This window comes from Micromys minutus (genome assembly GCF_963924665.1).
Source record: "Micromys minutus genome assembly, chromosome: 1".
Taxonomy (NCBI): domain Eukaryota; kingdom Metazoa; phylum Chordata; class Mammalia; order Rodentia; family Muridae; genus Micromys; species Micromys minutus.
Genome location: NC_137969.1, coordinates 82,307,540 through 82,329,092, shown reverse-complemented (window position 1 = coordinate 82,329,092; position 21,553 = coordinate 82,307,540). Strand labels below are relative to the sequence as shown.

The following is a 21,553-nucleotide window of genomic DNA, read 5'->3' as shown; positions in this document are numbered from 1 at the left end:
TATAAGACATTAGGACTCTACCTGTGCCTCTCTTGTCATCCTGCATCACACCAGCCTACATTAGGAGGCAGGAGATTGCTCATTCTGCCCTTTCCTGCCCATGTTGTCATGTTTATAGATGTCAGGTTCTAGGGAACAAAGGGAGAGGAGCAATCTCAAATCAGAAGGATACCACCAGAAGCTGTGTAGAACCACAGGTGAATGGAGACAGATTGGATGTTGGTATCAGCAGGCTCACAGTCTATGAAATACAGCAAGGATGTCTTAAAGTGGTAAGAATAACTCAGAAAAGAAAACCAGGTTGTCAGGTGTTCTGGAGTCAGCTGTGAAGTCTGATACTGAAGGTCTTGCACATGTGTAAAGCAGAAGGAAGTGTGAAGCTGGGGTAGGGAAGCTGTAGTTAGAGTCTTTCTGGCTCCATAATCTTCAAATGAAGGAATGAACCCCCTGGTCCTTAGAGTTTTCATCTACAGAACGGAATAATAAAAATACTGTGCCCCGGAGATGTCACAAGGCCAGTAGAGCCCTGGGCCATGGTAGGTTCTGAATAATCTGGTTCTTAGAACTTTTCTGAAGCAGGTTTCATAGTACATAGGTTCAACAAGGTATTCTTCAAGACTTGAGTTCAGTGTTCAAATTATTTTTCCCCAATACCACATGCTAAATTTCCATATATATTTTTTAAAGTTTGTAAAAGATTTATAAGATTTGAAGATTTATAAGCTTAGTTTTGATGCAAGCTCTCTTACCTTCTCAAAGCATGAAAACCTTTTTGGTTGCCTTTTATTCAAATAATGTTGATAAGGTATTCTAGACTTAAGAACTTTCTGAGTTTCTATAAACAAAAGTTCTATAAAACTACATCAAAAAAATTCTAAGGTTTTGTTGTTATTTAGCCTCTAAGAGAAAGAGATCTATTACTTCTCAGCTATGTCATGGAATCCTCTTGTTTTCCCCAAGGTAGCCCTTTGGTTTGCCTTTCATTCAGTGCAGGCAGCATCTATGCAAGTCTGGCCCCCAGAACTCTTAAGCCTGAGTGGCTGTCCTTGTCTTTTGGCTGGTGTCTCATTCGCTCAGACCTTCATGGGCTCAAGTTGTGATGCTGCATCATTTACCTCCATCAGCACCTTAGCAGACTCCCTTAGCTTCTAGCAAGTGTTTTTCCCAGACTATGGCTTCAAGTCTTGTTACTGCTCTGCTTCTTCAGGACTCTGTCTCATGGCTTATTGTGTACCTTTAATATTTGTTCTTTTCTAGGTAACATGTTTGTGTCTCTAAGTTAACCTACTAACTTCGGTAGCAGCCATCTTCTTTGTGGGTTTTTAATTTTACTACCCTCTTTGAGGAATATACTATGCCTTAACAACCTAGGGAGCCTCTGCACATTCTACAAAATGTGGTCCTCCATTTATTCCCAAGAGTCTCTCAAACCCATTGTCTTCTTTCTTACACCTTCAGTTGCAATCATATCATTTAGGACTGAATGTATACCCTGGGGTCAGACCTGCTCATAACTTCAGCTATTTCAACATTAACCTTGAAGGTTCAGTAGTGAACCGACAGTGATGTATTTTTGTGGAGAGAATAAGAAATCCCAGTACCCTTCTGTGCTAAGATGCCTTTTTCTCTGATACGTAAATAGACTTGCCAAAGACTCCATGTTTACATTTGATAAGGTTGTGAGGCCAACTACCAAATTCCTCTTCTTTGTCTCATAAATGATTGGCTGGATTGCTTGTATCAAATGTTTATAAATCAATATTTGATTTAGCATCTTCTCTTCATCTTCAGAGATCTAGCCTACCCTCAGGATGGACTTCACCCTTCCTCCATCTCCTTTAGCTAGCCCAGAAAGGAAGCTTACCTCAGGTCTTCTATCCAATTATAACATTTCCACACACCATATTAACTCTAACTTCATTTACTTCTTTCTACAAAAGTAAAAAGCTTTTTCATGTAGCGTGATACAGGTTCCATCAGAGTGTTCTCACTATGGAAATGACTCTTCTCTCTCTGTGACAACAATATCCTGCCACTTCTACCTTGACAATAATCCTTTTGAATAAATCTCTGATTATTAGTCTGATTTTTTATTTGATTGAAAAATACTCCAGGGACATAGATACTATTTAATTAGGAGAAGCTGTAATTATTTTTCATTTTGTGTTTCTTGGTCTTCTATCCTTTGAGGACTATAAATTCTCAGGAAAGATGGTTTACTGTCTGAACTCCCTACTGGACCTAGCCCAGAGCTAGACTCAGGGCTGATATGTAATAGATCTGTCCTAACTGATGAGTCTGTCTGTGTCATCAAAGAGCTGACAGTTCAGGGTGAGCCTACATTTGTGAGAATCCCACAGACAGTTGCATGGATAGTTTAGTTTAGAGAAAGAAAATAATCCAAGCATGCTGGAGACCACCACTGGGGTAATTATAGCAAATGGTGGAGAGAACCTGACAATATCCACCTTTCTTTCATCACCTCTAGTAAAGAAAATTGATTTTAAACGAGAGAGTACAAAGAAGCCAAGCAAGAGGGAATTGTGTCTCAAAATGGAGAGCAAAATAAAAAGAGAACTTAGAGACTCGGACAATCCCATCTCCAAGCATATTCACCACCTGCAGTGGTTAGACAACTTCCCACATGTGGATCTGGCCCACCACCTGGGATGGGAGACTTTGGAATAGATACTCAAAGACTACTTTCTTCCTCCTTCAAATATGGGGGTAATATTCTAGAAATAAAATGTAATTGAGTGTTATATCTATTCCTTCCATGACGTGTTAAGGAGAGAACTTGATAAACACAGGATGCCAAAATGACTCCAAGGGCCAAGAACCACCACAGCAAACCCTGTATTCTTATTTCAATATGCTTCTTAAAATACAAACAAACAAACCAAAATATCCATTGCACTACCTCCATGTGTTCCTGACCATTATGAGAAGGCAATATGGCCCAGTAAGGTCTTTGAAACTCACATGACCTCAGATTTCTATCCAGAAGTCTGAAAAATAAAAATAATGATTTCTACCTTAAAATCAAATCTAAGAATGCAGTCAGGTTACCTATAATAAAGCCCTTTTTGGTAGTAAGATGTCAGTAGAGGAGAGGTTGATTGCAAACTATGACCCATAGGTACTTCTGGACTGCTGCTAGCTTTTAAATGTCCTCCAAGCTTAGAATAGTAACAGCGTATTTTTCAGCAGTAAAATATAAATAAAATGAGGATCAAAGCTGGCAACATGTGAAAACTATGTAAAACTTTACAGGAACTATGAGCCTTTAGGTTCTGTAAGCAGGGCTTTACTAGAACAAATGTGTTCTTTCATTAAAGGTCTGTACTTGGTTTTGCAGAGGTATAACCTCAAAAACCAAGATTCCCACAAAACCTAAAAAGTACGTTCAGTCTTGTCCTTTAGAGAAAGAGCTTGTCACCTCCTGCTATCAATAGCAATGCCTTTGTCCTAAAGGATGCTTGCATCCCTTGAGGCCTGTCCTAGAAGCCACTCCTCCAAGGTCCTCTCTCACTCCAAGCACTCTGATGGAATCTGCCTCTTACATGATCTATCTTTTAAGTGACATTTATATTTTTCGTGTCTGTATTCACTCACATGGGAGGTAATAGATCCTCTGAATGCAGGGATTACATATAATTCATTTTGGAATATTCAGAAGAGCCATAGAGCACCTTGTAAATAAACACTCAGTAACTCTGTATTTGCTCTGTTGAATTGAGTTGAGTTCCAGTTTGGGTCTTGTGACTTTTGCCTGATGTCAAGAAACTTTTTGATAGGAAAAAGTCTTCGGAATCTGATGAAAAAAGCTCAAGAAAGACCTAAAATGATGTATGCATGGGGAAAATGACTACATTTTTGATCTGGAGATGTAAATGCAAGCTCCAGCACATTTAAATCCTTCCTGTCTGATGAGCCTCTGGAACTTGGAAGCATTATAAATTTCCTGACGAGGCTTTTTAATAGGATCCAGTTTTTCCAGATCTCTTAATACTACTTAATTGTCTAGAGTATTTAGCTGTGAATGCAGTATACACACAAGAACAGGCATTGCATTTTGTAGGCTTTTTTTTTTTTTGATACCACAGTACAGTAAAGACAATATCTGAATTGTCTGTCAGTAGGCTTGTTACTAACACAATGAAAATTAAATACAAGATTCTATGGCTGAACACTTTGGAAATACTAGAATTTATGACTTAATATATTGGAGTGTGTTTCTCTGTAGGTTTCCGATTCCAGTTGTAGACAGGGTAAAGATACCCCTTGGGTTTTACTGATACACAGAAGGGCAGGCATTTTTCACTTTTCTGTGAAAACAAAAGATAATCTAGAAATCTTAACACTCCTTTAGTGCTGACAGCTAAGTATTATGAATAGTTATTTAGGGTAGAGAATGGAAGTTCTTCATGGCTCCCGTTTATATACCAGCTGACTGTGTAAGCATTATCTATCCATGGCTACATTTCAGAGAGAATCCTTTGTAATGGAAAAGAATGGGTTTGAAGACCAGAGATTAATCCCACTCTACTAGTCCAGTATTTTTATTTGAGAAGAAGTTCAACATAACCAGGAGTCTTTTCTTCTCTCCACTTTTTCACTTTAATATTGATTAACAGACAATTTCTAAAAATGTTTGTTTTCAGTTTTAGGGTTCTCTGGGGGAACAAAAGCCTCCTGTTAATCTGAACAAACATGTCCACAATAGGGATATCCATAAGGACATATTAGTCAAGTCAGCAATTGCCTTTGTTGTAGCCTTCTTTCTCCCCTTCTTTCTCTTCCTCTTTCTCCTCTTCCTCCATCTAATTTCTCTCCTCCTCCTCTGCCTCCATATCCTCTTCCTCCTCTCCCTCCTCCTCCTTCTTTTCCCTTCTTCCTCCTCCTTTTTTTTTCTTTTACTACTTTTGCTGTTGTGGTGTATAGGGTATGAACATATGTGTGTCCAGTTACACTTATCTATGTACATAAATGCTGAAGCCAGATGAGGATATCATGGCCATCTTCATTTGAGATAGAGTAATTTCTCTGAATTTGACCTAGCTTGTGGCCATCAAGTCTCATAGATTCTTTGGTCTCTGTCTCCAACAGTGCTTGGGTTACAGGTGAACATATGTGGCCATGCTCTGGTTTTTATATGTGCTGGAATCTGGATGTAGTCCCTCATGCTTGTTCAGCAAATACTCTAACCCATTGATCTATTTGTTTTATTTAATGTTGCATATTGAAAATTACCTGAAAGCCTATTATCACAATATTACACACTATTTGTTTTTTTTTTCTTTTGTTCTTACACTGAGAGGCTATAGGGACTACTTGTTTCTAGTAGGGAAGCCAGGAACAGCAGGGCCCATATTCTAGCTCTGATCTCTCCTGTCATTGTAGGTACACAGCTCATTACTGTCAGGACCTTATATTAAGCCATAGACTTTCCAGCTGCATTTTGAAGGCAGGTTGTAGAACCCTTACCTAATTCTAGTTTCACCCTGTAGCTCTGATTTTGTGTCTTCCCAATACGGGGACTTTTTACCACATTATTTTATAAATGCTGACATCATAGACATCTTCCTGATCCTATCTGGTGATTAAACTCAGAAGTCCCAGAGAATCTAGCCTCCTCAGAGACTCTAGAGACCTTCTGATACAGGAAAGAGCTCTGTGTTTGTCTGTCCAGCTGTCTGTCTGCCTGACTGTATACATTTGCTGCCTTGATTATTGCTGTTCTATGGTCAATTTTCATCGAAGGGAGATAGATGTTTAATAAAACAGCATTAGTTCTTGGGTAATTACCACAACAAAAAAACTGGAGACTATCCTACTTATAAACAAAAGATGGTTATTTGGTTCAAAATTCTTGATACCTTCTGTTTAGGTCTAGTGAAGATCTCAAAGTACATGGCATCTTGATGCTTAAGAGTGCCAAGGAAACAGTGGTGATTAAAAGACCAGACAAGAAGCCAAAGAGGCTTTGAAGTGTCCAAGCTTGTTCTTTTATAGCAGGTTCCACCTCAGTGAATCCATTTCAGGGGACTCACAGGTGTTGTCTATTGCACATCCAAGGATAGTTTCCCCAAGTGACTCAGTGACCTGTCCATTAAAGTCCCCAATAACCTTTAATGTATCCATATGAAGGACTGAAACTTTGAAGAACACTCTTCAATCATATTCAAACCAAAGCAGAGGCCCGGGTTGCAGAGGGCTGAATGGACAAGTAAGAAGGCCAACAAGGAACCAATAACTCCTTTATCAGTTATCTTAGCTACCAACTTGGGCATGTTATACTGATAGCAATAACAGACCTTATTTTCCTTGGCAGCAAGCCATGAGAAACACACAGATGTATTACTTAGTATTTATACTAGTTCCACATGTACTATTGTTATAAGAACTCTAAGAACTAGCACAGAAATCACCATATCATCCTGTTGAATCTAATGATAAAAGGTTCCTTTGAGTGAGAGATGAATACTGCACTCTGTTGATATATGCTCACACTGGATCCATGTTGGGAAGAGAATATGTATCTTTGTCTGCCCCTCCTCATGTTGTCTGTGTTCATCTCATTGGATGGCTGTGTATAGGGGTACTGACTTTTCTTGTTTCTCCATCAGAGCATTTCTCTCTTATTTTTCTCTCTCCTTCTTTCTCCATTTCTCAGACAAGATGCCACTGTGTCGTCCAGACTGTCATCAAACTCCTTATGTTGCCTAGGCTGGACTTGAACCTGAGATCCTCCTGCCTCAGCTCCTGAATGCTTGGATTGCAGGCATATACTCTACAAACTGTTATCAGAGTACTCTCTTCATGAGAAGATGAACTTAAGTAATTAGATTTCTTCTTTGGTCAAGAATCTAGAACGCTTCTGACTTAATTGGTCACCAATTAGGACAGAAGACACAGGAAGCCAATTAACTGTGGTATATGATACAGTCTGCCTCTTCTGACAGTAACCTATGCAGCTCCAGCACAATCTCCTGGTTGAAAAGAACCTTTGGTTACTTCTGGAACAATTCAGGCCAAGGTCATCAGAGCTGAAATCAGTGGCTCTTAAACTTGTTCCTTTTACATTCTGGAACTTTGCATACATACTTTTTAAAAAATCTCTGTAAACAGTGGAGCTGTTTATTTTTGTTGAAAAATAACTTGCTGAAATCCTTAAATACCTATCCCACAATTTAACTTATTTTTGTTAGAAATGTTTATAAGAATTTTATAAGGTATTCTGGCAATATTTAATAAATTATTACTCTTGTCCAGAAATCTCACCATGTTACTTAAAGCCTGATTCCGTCAGCACCCAAGGGGCGCCTGATGAGATACAAATACCCAACTCCACCAATTTCCCAATAGTGAGTTTAAATTTAGTTTTAAAGGGGGCATAGAATTCATTGTAAAATGCCTACAGTGTGCTGATACCCCCAAGAAGTGATTCCCAAGCTTCTACATTAATAATACCTCTGGTTAAAAGTTTGCAATCTCCAAGGCTGTCTATCTTATTTTGTGCAAACTAAAAATATTGTTACAAATGATATTCTTAAAGGAATGTTGTCTCTTCTTTCAGCTACTTCCCCCAGTGAAAATGGTTTCAATGCTTCTCTTTGTGTATACCAAAGTATCTCCTGTTATTCTAACACAAACCCTCACTTCACTGTCATGTTCCTCTCTACTCTTTGAACCAAGAGACATTGTCAAATGAGCTTTATATTCTTAGCCACCAACATCTTCCCTCACAAACACTAAGAAGCATTTCCGGCAACAAGCAGGTACTCAGTGCAAGATGAAGCACAGTAAACTCATCTTGTTCTCACTTCCTGCCTTTGGTCTGAGCTCCACTCTCAGAAAATACACAGAAATTGTGTGATGTCTTTTCTAGGGGACAACCCACAAGATATCTAAAGATCTAGGGGATTACCCACCAGAGGGCTGCCAGGCCTCACTATATCCGTGCTAAGCCCATCTTCTTCAGATATTGTTCATGTGACCACATCTTCCAGTATCTTGCAAATCTAACTGCCTCCCCCAGGATAAATGTGACTCTGCACTTGGTCCAACCAAAGCCAAGCCAACTCCCAATGTAGCTTTTTAATGGCAGCATGACCCTTCTTTCATCAGCCTCATCAGCATATTCTCCTAAATGTGCTCTCATATTCATCTCCTGGCTTAGCATTTATGCAGTCCTAACCATTAACCTGCTTATCTCATACCATTGGGCTGCTTCCACCATTGGCATGTGGTTCTGAAAACCAGTCTGAGGCTCTTGAGTCTCTCTACTGCTTTGGATTAGAGCCCTGAGTAAAGCTGTATGTATCTCATGATAAGAACTTCATTGAGGTTGAGAGAGGCAGCCACAGAGACCAGAGGACCTGAGAACGGGGGGCACGGGTCACCGAGAGGGGAAAGAAACCCGGTCCATTCAGCACTTTTTAGAACTCAAGAGATGAGGACCAAGAGGTGAGAGGACTGTGCAGAATCCCAAATTGCCAGCAAGAGTCACAATGTATTTGAGCTTATGGTTCCAGCAGGCAGAGAAGCAGCATAAATTTCAGCGAAGCAGAGCTAAGTGGTGATGGCCCTGAAGTTCTGTCATATATAGTTAATTTGCAGAATAAATTGGTCAGGGCAGCAAAAGGATTTAACATCCAAATTCATTTGAAAAACAGAAGCTAGATGAGTATCCAGAGGAAAATGGAGAGTGTTACAACATTCCCTTGCTGGCTGGAGTAGTATTATTATTGAATAATATTTTTATTAAAAATTTCTAGACCATTTGGTAGTTAAGGATATTTATAACCAGCCTCTGCAGCATCTTGCTGAAGCTTTGAATATCACACCATGGAGCTGAGTTCACTCCAGAGACTCCCCACCTGCACATAACTCACGCAGGCTGTCCTCACTCAGCCACATATGCCACGTGTAGCCCCGTTCTTTGAATGCGGAGCCAGGGCAATCCATCCTACTGTATCAGTGTTGCCCTGTTTCAGAACACTCCAAAAGATTCTCTGCCCTGTGCTCCTGTCCAGGTTTAAAGGGAGATGGACAGGCAGATGCACACAGGGGAGGAGTCAAGAATCAAGAGGCAGGCATCCTCCAAAGTGCAGTGCATCGTGAAGAAACAAATAATAGACCGCTGAGCTGGTGGAGAATCAGGGGAGCACACACACAGGTGTCCTGCCTGACAATGATGCTGTGGTGTGGGAGGAGGAAAGCGCCATTAATTCCTGTCTCTAGATGGGTGGATCCTCCAAATTATCTAAGCTGGAAGCTCCCTTTCATCTACAGGATTCTGATTCTTTCTGCTTCTTGGAGTCATATGATTTTCTTCCTCCGAGAGCATCCTTGGATCTTTCTTGAGGAGAACCTCAAGAGAAGAAAAACACCTGCAGTGGAAATATTATCAGGGGTATATATTTGTTTTTCTCAGCTCAGCCTCACAAGAGAAATAGGGAAGGAAACCCTACATCTACACCTCCAGAGACACAGAGGCTCTCTCCTAGTTGTCTACTGAACACACTTATTCAGTCCCCTTGTCTTCCTGCTAATGGAGATTAAAAAACCACAAACTCTGCAGGTGCTTCTCATTTTTACCTCTCTCCTCGCCTCATCCCTCTCCCTCTCCCCCTCCCCCATGCCATTCTGTCTAGGGGGGAAAACAGCAGGGATAATCCAGACCAGCTCTTCAGATTCTGAAGGCTGTGACTCTGAGTTTCTCTGTCAGGTTTATTTTTGACATTGACAAGAAGCTGCATGCAGCTGCTGCTGGGCAGCAGGATAGTGAAGGAGTCAGAAACGTGTTTCCTTTTTCCAATGCTTGTGTGCACGAGGAGGAAGCCAAGGGGCAGTCAGTGCCCAGATGCCCAGTAAAGGAAACCTCCCTAGCCCTCCACCACAGGACTCACATTGTTAAAAGTGGGACACAGTGATGGGTTGACTAAAATCCAGGCCTATCTGCTACCTCATCATGCTAAGCGATTTGAAACTAGTGTGTGCAAAAGGAATTACGTTAAGATGGGGGTGATCATGAACTCAAGATAGACCCTACAACCAATGGCTAGCATATAAGAGGAGAAAGCAGATTTGGGCAGAGACTCACAGAGAAGGAAGCCATTTGACAACTGAGGCTAAGATTGGAGTGGCAGCTTGTTAAGTCATCCAAGCAAGTGCCATGATCCTCCAGAAGTTTGAAAGAAGCAATGATGATCATTTTCCTAGCCTTCAAAGGGAGCATGGTTTCTTGGACTGCACCTTCAGTTCACACTCTTATCCTTCAGAATGGGAAGGAAGGCATTTTTATCACTTAAACCACTTGATGATGATTTGTAAATTCAGCCTTAGGAAACTGAGAATCACAACGTGGTGAAAGCAAACCTTGTTGATCTGCTCTGACTTTCATGAAAGGCAACTAGAAATGAAAGAGGTGAGGCTATGGGAGGGAACTGAAAAGTTGAGTCATACAATGTTTTAAGGTTTCTGTTCCTAACTTGGAAGCCTGATAATCTAGCCAAGGTCAGGATTGTTCTTCACAACACCAGTGCTGGACTCTTTGGACATGCACGGGGTATGTCCCTCCTATGGAAGTGAGTGAGACAGGATCCACAAAGCCAAGTGCAATTGACCATATTTCCTGTCTTTGTCTATGCAAGATTGTGGTCTAATTACTTCTATGAAGGATTATTGGGGTGGAATGGAAGAGGAATGAAAGGAAGGAGAGTAAAAAAGCATCTGTTTCCAGGTCTGAGTGCCTATGGTTTCAGCCTAGCCTCCCACACTGTCAACTCCATGTGGTCATTTAGCAAACCATTCTGGATAATCTGGCTAAGGTTGAAATTCTTCAGTGTTGGCCGTGTGGTGAATCTTAAAGTTTAGGCTGTCCTTTGAGGGTTAGGGTTAGAGGATGGGCATAATTTGTGTTGCTTCTTTCTATTCCTGTGAATTCATTGACTTGAAGCGCATTGGGCATGAGCCACGACAGTGTAATGTACCATAAGACAGCTTCCTGCACGCTGGGCACTAACCGTGCAGCTGAATGGAGAAGTTTGTTTTTGCAGCAAAATTTTTAGGGCTTCCCAGCAGTTCTTGGATTTGATCTTCACCCCTCCTGAGATGTATGGTTTGTGCAAAGATGATTTCCAGAAACTCTCCAGGAAAAGTTGCTTGCCTGGCTGAGTTACTTTCACTTTTCTTTCTTCACACAAAAATTGTGATTCTAAAAGAAGGGTGCAGATGGAGATCACAGGTTAATGTGAAAGGCTCTCTTGGTGTTTGTCTTGTAGTTCTTTGGTAAATTCTGATACCATAAAATTTCATTAACTGAACTTTGACCCCAATGTCACTGTCATTGACCAAAGGAGACATTATGGGATGCTTGGTGAATTAGATCATTTATTATTGAATTCACTGTTCTCATGCCAAAGCTGACTAACAACGTTTGGCAAAAGAAATGAATGCTGTACCTATACCAAATCTAAATTTAACAGGAACCTAATTAGCTAGGGACTTATTTGTTAGAAAAAAATCCCATGAAAAGGGGATTAGTTTAAGAAATTATAACATTGTGTTATCTATCAATTTTTAAAAGCCATTGGGGCATTGGTGCCATTTTATTTCTGTCTCCTTTAACTTCCAAATCTGCATAGTTATAATTGATGAACAAAACCATCACCTGGAGGCACTTGGGGGAAAGGTTTAATTCTGTTTGGTAGGCAATGCTTTATGAAGCAGGCAGGAAATTGGAACACTGCATTTTTAGAAAAGAAAAATGTCAACAAGGACTGCAGAAAAAGTAAGCATTTTTTCTGGGTAAGTGTCGATTAAACAAAAATCCACCCGCTTCTCTAGAAGACATCTTTCCTTGGATACCCCAGCTTTTGGCCTTTTATGAAGTGGTCAGTGGGCATCTGATGATAGACACTTCACCACAGCCTTGGATATTGCTCTCCAGGGACTGGCTTCAAGGTCTGATGATAGCAAAGAGGCATTATTTCTAGACATTTCCTAGTGAAATAACAAAGGGCTGTGCCTGAAATGTACTATGATATTAATGTTAGAACAGAAGAAAGGGCACACCCTGAAGAAAGGGCACATCATGAGAAAAGGGTCTTTTTAGGATTCGTTTTTAGAAAAAGACGAGGATATAAACTTTGTTGTGTTTTGTTGATGTTGTTTTGTTTTGTTTTGTTTTCTGAATACATTGATCAGATGGAACCTATGATTTCTATTACTTAAGTAGGTTGCTTGCTTGGAGCTACTGGGTGTTGATGGATGAGAGCCAAGAACCTAGAGTTGTCCCTGTGTGCAGGCTGAGCCTCGGAGATTGGGAAAACAGCAGAAGATACTGTTTTCCAGGTGTCTCCCTTCCTTATGTTAGTTAGAGTCCAGCTATCTCTCAGTGCTGGTGAAGAAACACATGTCTGGCCAAACTCCCAGTCTCCCTGGAATGCCTCTGTTCCTCAGATCTACCCAGAACTCCTTTTCCCTTCCCTATTGGTATTTTCCATTCCACACAGTTCTTGGCTACATTCTCCTGGGCCCTGAGCCATCGGTCATGACCTTTTTGCTACATGAAGACATTATTTGAGATAACTTCCTCAGATTTTCTATCCACATTTTCTAATGGCTGTTCCTCAACACCAGAGCTGACTGCTCTCCATATTCCCATTCTGAAGCCTAAATCCTCACATCTCCAGTAAATAAATTACTCAACATCCATGTGGATGTAAACACATACAGTTTAAAAAATGCAGAATAAAATTTCTACAGTATTTACCTAAGTCTTTGTACCTGAGTTGTCTCTGAACAATCCTTTAAACATGAAAGTAGTGGAAACTACTCAGGTACCCCACTATTCCAGTCAAATATAGAACATTTCAAAAGAACCTAGGACAACAGTACTCTAAGTTAATAAAGCTCAGATGTTTAGTTGCCATTGGAAGAAGGACATAATCACTTTATATGCAATTCATTGCAAAAGCTTTCATTATTTAATCAACACTCTTGTCATTCAATAAATATTTGTTCTGGGTACTGTGGTATTGCACTGGAGAGCAAGGCATTGTCCTTCATGGTACTCAGCATATCATCATGTTGGTTGCTGGCAGAACAGGGTAAGTGGACAAGCAGGGTCAGAGTAAATAAATTGATAGAACATTTGCTGTGTTCTGAGGACTGTTCAAGATTAACTTTGTGATTTACAGTTTTGCTTGTTTTGTTTCAATGTTTTGAAACAGATTTTTGTATTCACCCCATACCAAAGATGGCTCTAAATTGCTAATTTTCCTGCCTCTGCTCCCCCACGTGCTGGGATTTCAGGCATGTATCACTATACTCAGTTGTATTGGTGAAGTACCACTTTGTTTAGACATTTTTACTTTTCATACAAGAACTTCTAGACTCTCTAGAAGGCATGAAGCCTGTCCTAAGTCATCCAGCTGACAAGAGATAAAGAAAAACTCAAAACCTGAAGCCATCCATGGAGTAGATTTAAAACTGCTAACTCCCTTTCATGATATTGAACATGAAGGAAAGAATATGGGTTGGGGAGAGAGAGAATGTAATTTAAATTAAATGAATGTTTGCACACACATTCAGAGAAGGGGAGGGAGGGAGGGAGGGAGGGAGGGAGGGAGGGAGAGAGAGAGAGAGAGAGGGAGAGAGAGAGAAAGTGAGAGTGAGAGAGAGAGAGAGAGAGAGAGAGAGAGTGAGAGAGAGAGAGAGAGAGAGAGAGAGAGAGAGAGAGAGAGAGAGAGAGAGACTGCTAACACTGCTACAATATAGGGAATTTGAGTTGAGTTATTTTGGCAACTGGGGCATCATCTCTTTCTTCCCTTGATCTGGGATGTGCATGAGGGGGAACAGGCTGCCCAGAGAGGATGGAGGAGACAGTGAGCACAAATAGGGGGATCTTGGGTATGACGTCATATAACTGGTATAAGTCGATGCCCTAACAGGCACCTAAGACCAACGTTGCTATGTAGGAAAGAGAACTTGGCTGGAGTCACAGAGTCAGCACTCCCACAGCAATGCTTTGCATTTTCTACTTGATTCTTTGAGGACTTTGTAAGGTACAGAACTATCTGACAAATGCTTTACTTCTATTCTTTAAGCTTGATGTTTTGTAATCATTCACACCTAGGCTTGGAACTTAGGATAATTTTCTCAGGATACACAAAGAATAAAGATATAGACAGAGAGGTTAATGATAGATCTAGATACAGAATGATATACTTACAGATACAGACAATAGATAAACTAGGGGAATAAAAATCAAAGGTGAGAATGCACCGTTCCTGACGTCAGGCTGTTATGATCAGGCATCTGGAACTGTAGGAAGTACTCAGTGTATATCCTTTGTAGTTAAGATAATAGGTGCTCATGGCATAAGTCGGGGTTCAGTTCAAGTTCAAACTGACTTCAAACTCTTTCCAACGATTTTAACAACTTGAAGAGACTGACTGGAACCGATTTTAGGGTTGTTAAGGACATGCCAAGTTGGGTTCCTCTATTTGGAAGACCAGAGATGAGAGCAATGCCTGTATGATAACTTGGAATCATGGCTCCCACAGTGGATACGGGTGAAGGTTGGGGTGGGTGCTGGGGTACTGGCTGTGGGTGGGCAGTCTTCCAGTATATCTGGCTGAACTGTAGTTCTTTGGCCCATGCAAACCTTCTTTGGTGCCTCCAAAGCTATCCCCAAAGCTGTGATCTGATTAGTTTGCATTTGATTTCTTTGCTGCCTAATGAACTGCCTGTGTAGTTCTAGCTGTGATGTCATTTGCATCTTGTTGCCTTAGGCAGAAGCTCAGGAGAGAGATTTTGAAGCAGTCCTCAGAATCCTACATGTATTGTACCAATTTACTTCACAACAAGTAATTCACCTTTGTGACCTGTGAGTTCACACAGGCAGAGCCAAGCCTGCATGAAAAAGACTTGGTCACTTTCATCATTGTAATATGCCCCCAAATTGCAGTGGGTCAATATGTGCACGCCTAAGGCCATGGGCACACATGCACAGTGAGATTCTGAGCATTAAGGATGCCAATATTCTCATGCCATGATATTCTATTGGGAAAACTCATCCACTGTGTGCTTGAGGGTACAGATTTAGCCTAAAGCAAATGGCACTTATTTATAGCAAACTGTATTTGCAAAATGCTTTGCAGTTTTAGGGTTGTTAACTACATTCCAGGTTGAATATTTCTCTACTTGTAAGAAAGCTAAGTGTCACAGGCTGACAGGAAGACCTCCCAGAGAATAAAAGTGTGAACTCTGCAAAACTAGGGGTGAGGAGCCACATATACATTGGTTTTGTTGTTGTTGTTTGGTTTGTTTGGTTGGTTTTTGTCAGATGACACACTTCCAAGACCTTAACTGTAGATTGTTTCTTTTGTTCAAAGACTATCTGTCTGCTGAAGTAAATATCCATCCTCCTAAGAAGCATCACAGTGTTTCAGATTCCAGGAACATCTCTACCGAGGTACCAGAGGATAGATCAAAGTTCCAAAGACTGCAATAGGAGTAGTCAGTACAAAAGGGCGACCACTGGGTCATAGGCAATAAAGTGACAATCCCTCTTCCCACCTGTCCACCAACAGATAGCAGACTCTCCTGAAGACAGCATTCACTATTCATTTGCTCGCAGGGAACAGGGCACTCTCTTTGGGGTAGGAGAGATTTTTGTGGGCTTTCATCAATGGACTTCATGATTTTAGGGAGCATTTCCCAATTGTATCTTTAACTGTGCATAGAAAATCCATTTTCTCTTTGAAAAATCTCTTTCATGCACATGTCTATTCCTGGCTGGAGACTGGATAGATGGCTTTGGGGAGCTCACTGTTTATTGTACTGTATAAATCCAGCCTCTTTCTAGACAGTTCCACCACATGTAACCATGATGTTAGCAAGGTATACTGACTGGCCTTGGCCTCCAGCAGGAACCCGAAACGTGGATCTGATTTGGGGAGAGATGTAGATTAAGGTCCTGAAGATAAAAGCAAAGCAGAAGCATTTGGAAACACCTAGCATCCCCAGCTACAAGCTTTTCTCAGCCTTCCTTCTGTATTCTCCAATCTTGCCAAGAAAGTAGGGTGGATGGGTATTGACAGGGATTAACTGCATCTTGATTTTAATTGGCATTGCCAGAAGACAGCAACAAGGGGAGCAGCCCCTCTTGTTCACAGCAATTACAAGCTTTAATGACGGCCAGCTGGAGGGCAGGAACGTTAACGCCATACAGAGTACGCACGTTACAGTGCCCCCTGGTGGTGCATTTCAATACAGTTCATCTAGATAGTGACCTAGGAAAATTTGCTTAAAGGTGATAGAAAAAAAATATGTTGGCCTATTACTTCACTTTGAAGTAACTTTTACTCAAAATTGAGAGAGGATTCTTTTAAAACTTTATCCTGTGGGCTTTCTTTCAATTATCCCGTCATTGTTGCCTGATTTTCATGTTTCTTGTGAAGATATGAGGTGCATAATTTATAATTGTTTTGCTTTTGTAGTTTTTTTGTATGTTAGAAAAAAAGGGCCAGTAGAATATTGAGATATATTATCCTTAGGATTCTGAAATTTTATTTTCTCTGGTGTGGTCTGATGAAACCGAACATGGTAATTTTTGATCATCTAGCCCCATCTAGTGGTCATATTGTAGATTTGCAAGTGTTCAGAATGGAACTCTTAACAAAGGAGGGCTGTGGCACCCTACAGAAATACCTTTGATGATAATGGGATTAGAGCCAAAGAAGAAAAAGTTTCCAACCTCATGAAGACTTTGCACAGATACCAGATTCTGCCCAAAGATCTTACTTCCCTCCACCAGCAGTCTAAAGAAGACAAAAAAATCAGACCAAAAATGGGGTGTAGAAAGTCTTGGCAGGTCTATGAAAAGAGTCTTGGCTAGTATATTTCAAATATTTCTAGCAATCCATTCTCAGCCTAAGATAAAGTCCAAAACCATGGCTGAGATGCAGATGCCTAAATATTCATAAAGACGAACTTGTGGGTAAAGTGATTTGAGGTTGGTTAGTTTGATGTCATCATCTTTGACTTTCAGTGTGTGTGTGTGTGTGTGTGTGTGTGTGTGTGTGTGTGTGTGCTGTTGTCTAGGTTTCCTATATTCCAGGAGGGACTGAAGTTTAATCCTGGATCTATGATTAAGTAAATATAAATGTTAAATAGACTGACTCCCATAGTCACTGAGTTTATCCTGGACCTTCACACACAAGAGATAACCCATGTCAAGAGTAGCTGGGTAAGCATGTCTCATCCACAAAATGCTATTTATCTGGTAATCAAGAACAGTGGGAAACTCACCACATTCCCACATGGGCCCAAAGAGAGGGCCTAGAGGGTGCTCCCCATACCCCAGAGGAGAGAACATTTGCTTTTCTAAGTCAGTGAGTCATATCTCCCAGTCACCTCCTGGAACCAGTTTGTGAGGTCTTTCAACCAGTTCCCACTGTGTCCCACCAAGTATGACATTCTTAGTGCACCCACTGGAGACCAGAACATTCTGTGTACCCACCATCTCTGAAGGCACAGCAGTCTCTCCAAAATCGTTTTCTGCTTGGGATACCAACTGTCAGAAATAGCTCAAGAAATCTGGAGGGCTCTGTCCACAGAGTCCTTCATAGCGAATGAATTAAATAGATAAGCAGGAGGACCGAAGGAAGAAAGAGCAAATGGTGCTTTCTTCTGTGGGGAACAAACCATTATTCTCTAGTAGGCTCTTTTCATGTTCCTCACCAAAAATAGATCAAGAGTTTATATAGCTGACTTCTAAGTGGCAAACAACTGTAGAAAAAAAATTTTTTTGAAAAAGCCAAACATTCCTTTGCATTTTCAAGGCATGAATTAATTATGCAGCTAAGAAATGCTGGTCTTTCTGTATGATTTAAACACTCTGGACTCAGCATTTTGGTTCAAATACCAAGTTTCACAATTCAGTACCTTTGTGACCTTGATGATATTGTCCTTTCTTGATTTGTAGAAATAGGTGTAATGGTGGAGTCTTGGCAATGGTTATGTAATGGTAAAAGGAGATCTTCAGTCAACCCCAATGCCATAGGAAGGCTCCATAAACCTCAGTCGTACTTATGACCAAGATTGTGATGCTGAGTCCTTCCTGCATGTGAGAAACCATATGTGTGTCTTCAAACCATTTTGTTATTCATTCATTTAATAACACTAAAAGTGAGAGCTATGGAGAAACCAAGGCATAAAGTGGTCACTGTTGCTATCATCTGCTTTCTGGGAAACAAACATACCGCAGACACATCTCTATGCATGGATCACTGGAGCCAATGATTCTCAGAAAAAAAAAAAAAACAAAAAAAAACAAAAAAAAAAACCAAGCTCTTCTCATACGTTAAATGCTATTTCCAACTCTCTGTGTCACTGAGAAGATGCTTGCCCCTAATTAAGCAGAATGACAGAGGCACACGCTTACTCCCTCATTGGCCCTTTTCAACTTCTCAAGGTTAGACCTCAGAACTCAGGAGCCACCAAGTCATGGCAGTCTTTGCTATCTTGCCCCACCTCACTGTTTCTTTTTCCCATGTCTGGCAGGCAACTCCCCATCTGATGAGTCGGAGGAACGGGAAAGGGATCCCAAGGTTCTGACATTCCCAGAATACATCGCTAGCCTGTCAGACTCTGGCACCAAGCGTATGGCAGCTGGAGTCCGGATGGAGTGCCAGAGAAAGGGACGATGTCCCTCATCCTGTCCTTTGTGTCATGTGACATCCAGCCCTGAAACCCCTGCTGAACCGGTTCTGCTGGAAGTGACCAGAGCATCCCCCATCTATGAACTGGTGACCAATAACCAGACCCAGAGGGTAAGAGAGCTGAGATACTTGGTTCTGGAAGGTACCAAAACCTGAGAACTTTTTCCACACAGCAACCCAGCTACAAAATCTTTTTGGTCAGCTAAGAGCAGCACCTAGTTTGTTTAGATTTGCATGTTTACATATTAAGTCAAATCAAATCAGTGCATTCTATAATACCCACAATAATTTGATTCGGGAATAACTATTGAAGTCTGAGTACAAAGGGCTGAAATGAAATAAGAAGGCATATGCAATCACTAAAGCCATTGTAATAGCTTTTCCAAAGGGGACATGTTATATGGACACTCACCTCTGTCTCCCCCTTGGAGCAGGTGAACCATTCTAACTGATCTCCCAACCTAGAACGAGCTGTACCTAGACCAGAAGGGGCAAGTTAGACACAGGTCCAAGAGTAAGACCCTAGCAGCCTCAGCCTGGAAGGACCTGGTACCCTGCTCATAACAGGCTAAAAGGAAAAAACACCACATCTGTGCTGATTTCCCAATGTTTTATTATTCTGGATGGCCATGACATTTCCCAATGATTCATTCTTTCTTTACCTCTCTGTCCCTAAAGCTCTTAGGAAAAAACATTTGAGCTGGTAAGATTGAGGTGGCGGGTTGGGAGGAGCAGAGGCTGTGACTTCTTCCTTCAGCTTACAGGCTAGGGTAAACCAGCATACAGACAAAGAAACCAGCCATGCCAAACTTGAATAGAGAGTGGGAGGTTTCACAGACTATCTGCAAGGCAAATGCCCACAGCTTACCTAAGGAGCAGAATGCCCATCCAGGTGGGGTGATAATTGCTTCCTTTTTTTCTCTTTGAAGAGACACCTGGTGTGTCACAGTTGGTATCATAGGTGTTGCTCAGACTCACAGGAGGGATTTTGCATGTTTGTTTCTCTCACATACCCTACCCACCTCTTCGGTAGGTAATTCAATAAGTGTTTGAAAATACAGGGTTTTTCCTCACAGGAACAATAAGACAAATGGTTCCTGCTATCCTATAGTTATTCCTAAATCTGAGATGCTTACAAGAAGAGAATTGGGAGAGAGGGACTTGAAAGAAGGAAGGGCTTGGTTCATTGGACACCCAAAGGTGTGTTGGTATTAACACAGGGCTACCACTGCCTACCTAGCATTGTGCCCCCCTCAAGTGCTGTATCCGATAACCAAGAGCTTATTGGTTCACCAGCCTGGATACAGGGGGAGCTGAGCTCAGTAGGGTCATCCTTCAAGTTAGAGTGGATAAAAGCTACAGAATAGAGAAGAGCTCAGTGAGAGCCAAAGAACTTGGGGCTATCAATCAAATCCAGTATGCTTAAGAAAGTTCAACCTTAGCCGCCACTCTCTGGATTGCTTGCTTGCCAAACACCCCTCCATTTGCCCTGCATCAGTTTTGCAGAAAGGGACAGGAAGACAGTGCCCATCTGGCCCAGTGTTAAGTACTTTAGTTTCTCAATATGTGCTAGCTAGTGTTAGATAGAGTATGCTCACTACCAGGGGATTCTTTCCTTTTCATGACACATTCTGCCTTTGCCATCTTCTCTGTAACTGTTTTTTTTTTTTTTTCCCACTTTTTACTTTCCGTCAAAGAATGTAGACGATGGGTACAGAAGCCAGGGAAGGGCTGGACAGGTGCTCAGCATGACACTGATAACTCTGTGTGGCTTTTGTCTTCCCATGCAATATGTTGGTTCATTTTCTAGCTATCCTCTTTGATCTATTGTCCTTGTGTTAGACTGGATGATCTCTGATGTCACAAGGCAAGTACATAACTTCCCAACAAACTTTAGCTCATTACCTTCTGTCTTAAATAGATACCAGTGGAATTCCCGTCTTATTAAAGGGAACCAGTGTCCTTGACATCCCCAGTATCTTTTTCAATATCAATAGCAGCATGTATGTCCTGTATCTATCCCAATATCTGAGCCCCCCATTACAACCTAATTCTTCACTGTAATATCAAACATTTTATTGAAGCAATCTTGTTAGTCCTTGTATTAAAACACCTGGAATTACTATATAATACTGACTTCTGGCCATCTTGGCATTGAGGTAATTTAATGGGCCTTCACATTGAGTGCAATTTAGAGTCCTTATCATAACCTTTCAAAGCTGCTCATGATCCTGTCCATCTTCATGTAAGTGGCTAGATTGTTATACTCCATACTCCAAAATTTAACTATTTGCCTCCTCAAACACACCACATTTTCTTTCATGAATTCAGACCTCTAGACTTCCAAATCTCTGTCCCAAGAATACACTCATCACATTTCTGTCACAAGAAAATGCCTACCATCATGCCACGTTTCAGATCTAGCACCACTAGCTCCCAGTGACCTCTCCACCAGGCTCCCAGTCCCACTCAAACTCCTTCGTGGGTCCTCCACTGTATGTGTACACATCATAAAGTGTGCATTTTCTATGCTCATGCTGGATGTTTGGTTATTTGCTCCACTCTAGCCTATGAGAACTGCTCTATCTTCTGTAAAATGTCTGGGTTGGTGCATCGTTGATACTCTGCTAAATAAATAAATGAATGGATGAATAAATATTTGACTGGTAAACATGAAGTAAAAATTCAGATTTTTCTTTTTTAAGAAAATCACCATCCAGAATTGAGTTGTTTTTGTTCCTTTTGGTTTGTTTCTTTGTTAAGACTTTATTAAATCTGTTAACAAGTAGGTATTCTCCAAGGAGTTCATGAAATGG

At 41.0% G+C, this 21,553-nt stretch overlaps 1 protein-coding gene across 2 annotated transcripts in view; it reads left to right on the top strand.

The window, feature by feature from the left end:
* Positions 1–21,553, top strand: part of ASTN1 (astrotactin 1) — a gene marked incomplete at both ends in the record, with an annotated part of 305,294 nt that overhangs the window by 254,965 nt on the left and 28,776 nt on the right. For both annotated transcript variants that reach the window (XM_080936628.1, XM_080936627.1), the window contains one exon: positions 18,580–18,848. In XM_080936628.1, coding sequence (XP_080792754.1) covers positions 18,580–18,848 — 269 coding nt within the window. The remainder of the gene's footprint in view (positions 1–18,579; positions 18,849–21,553) is intronic.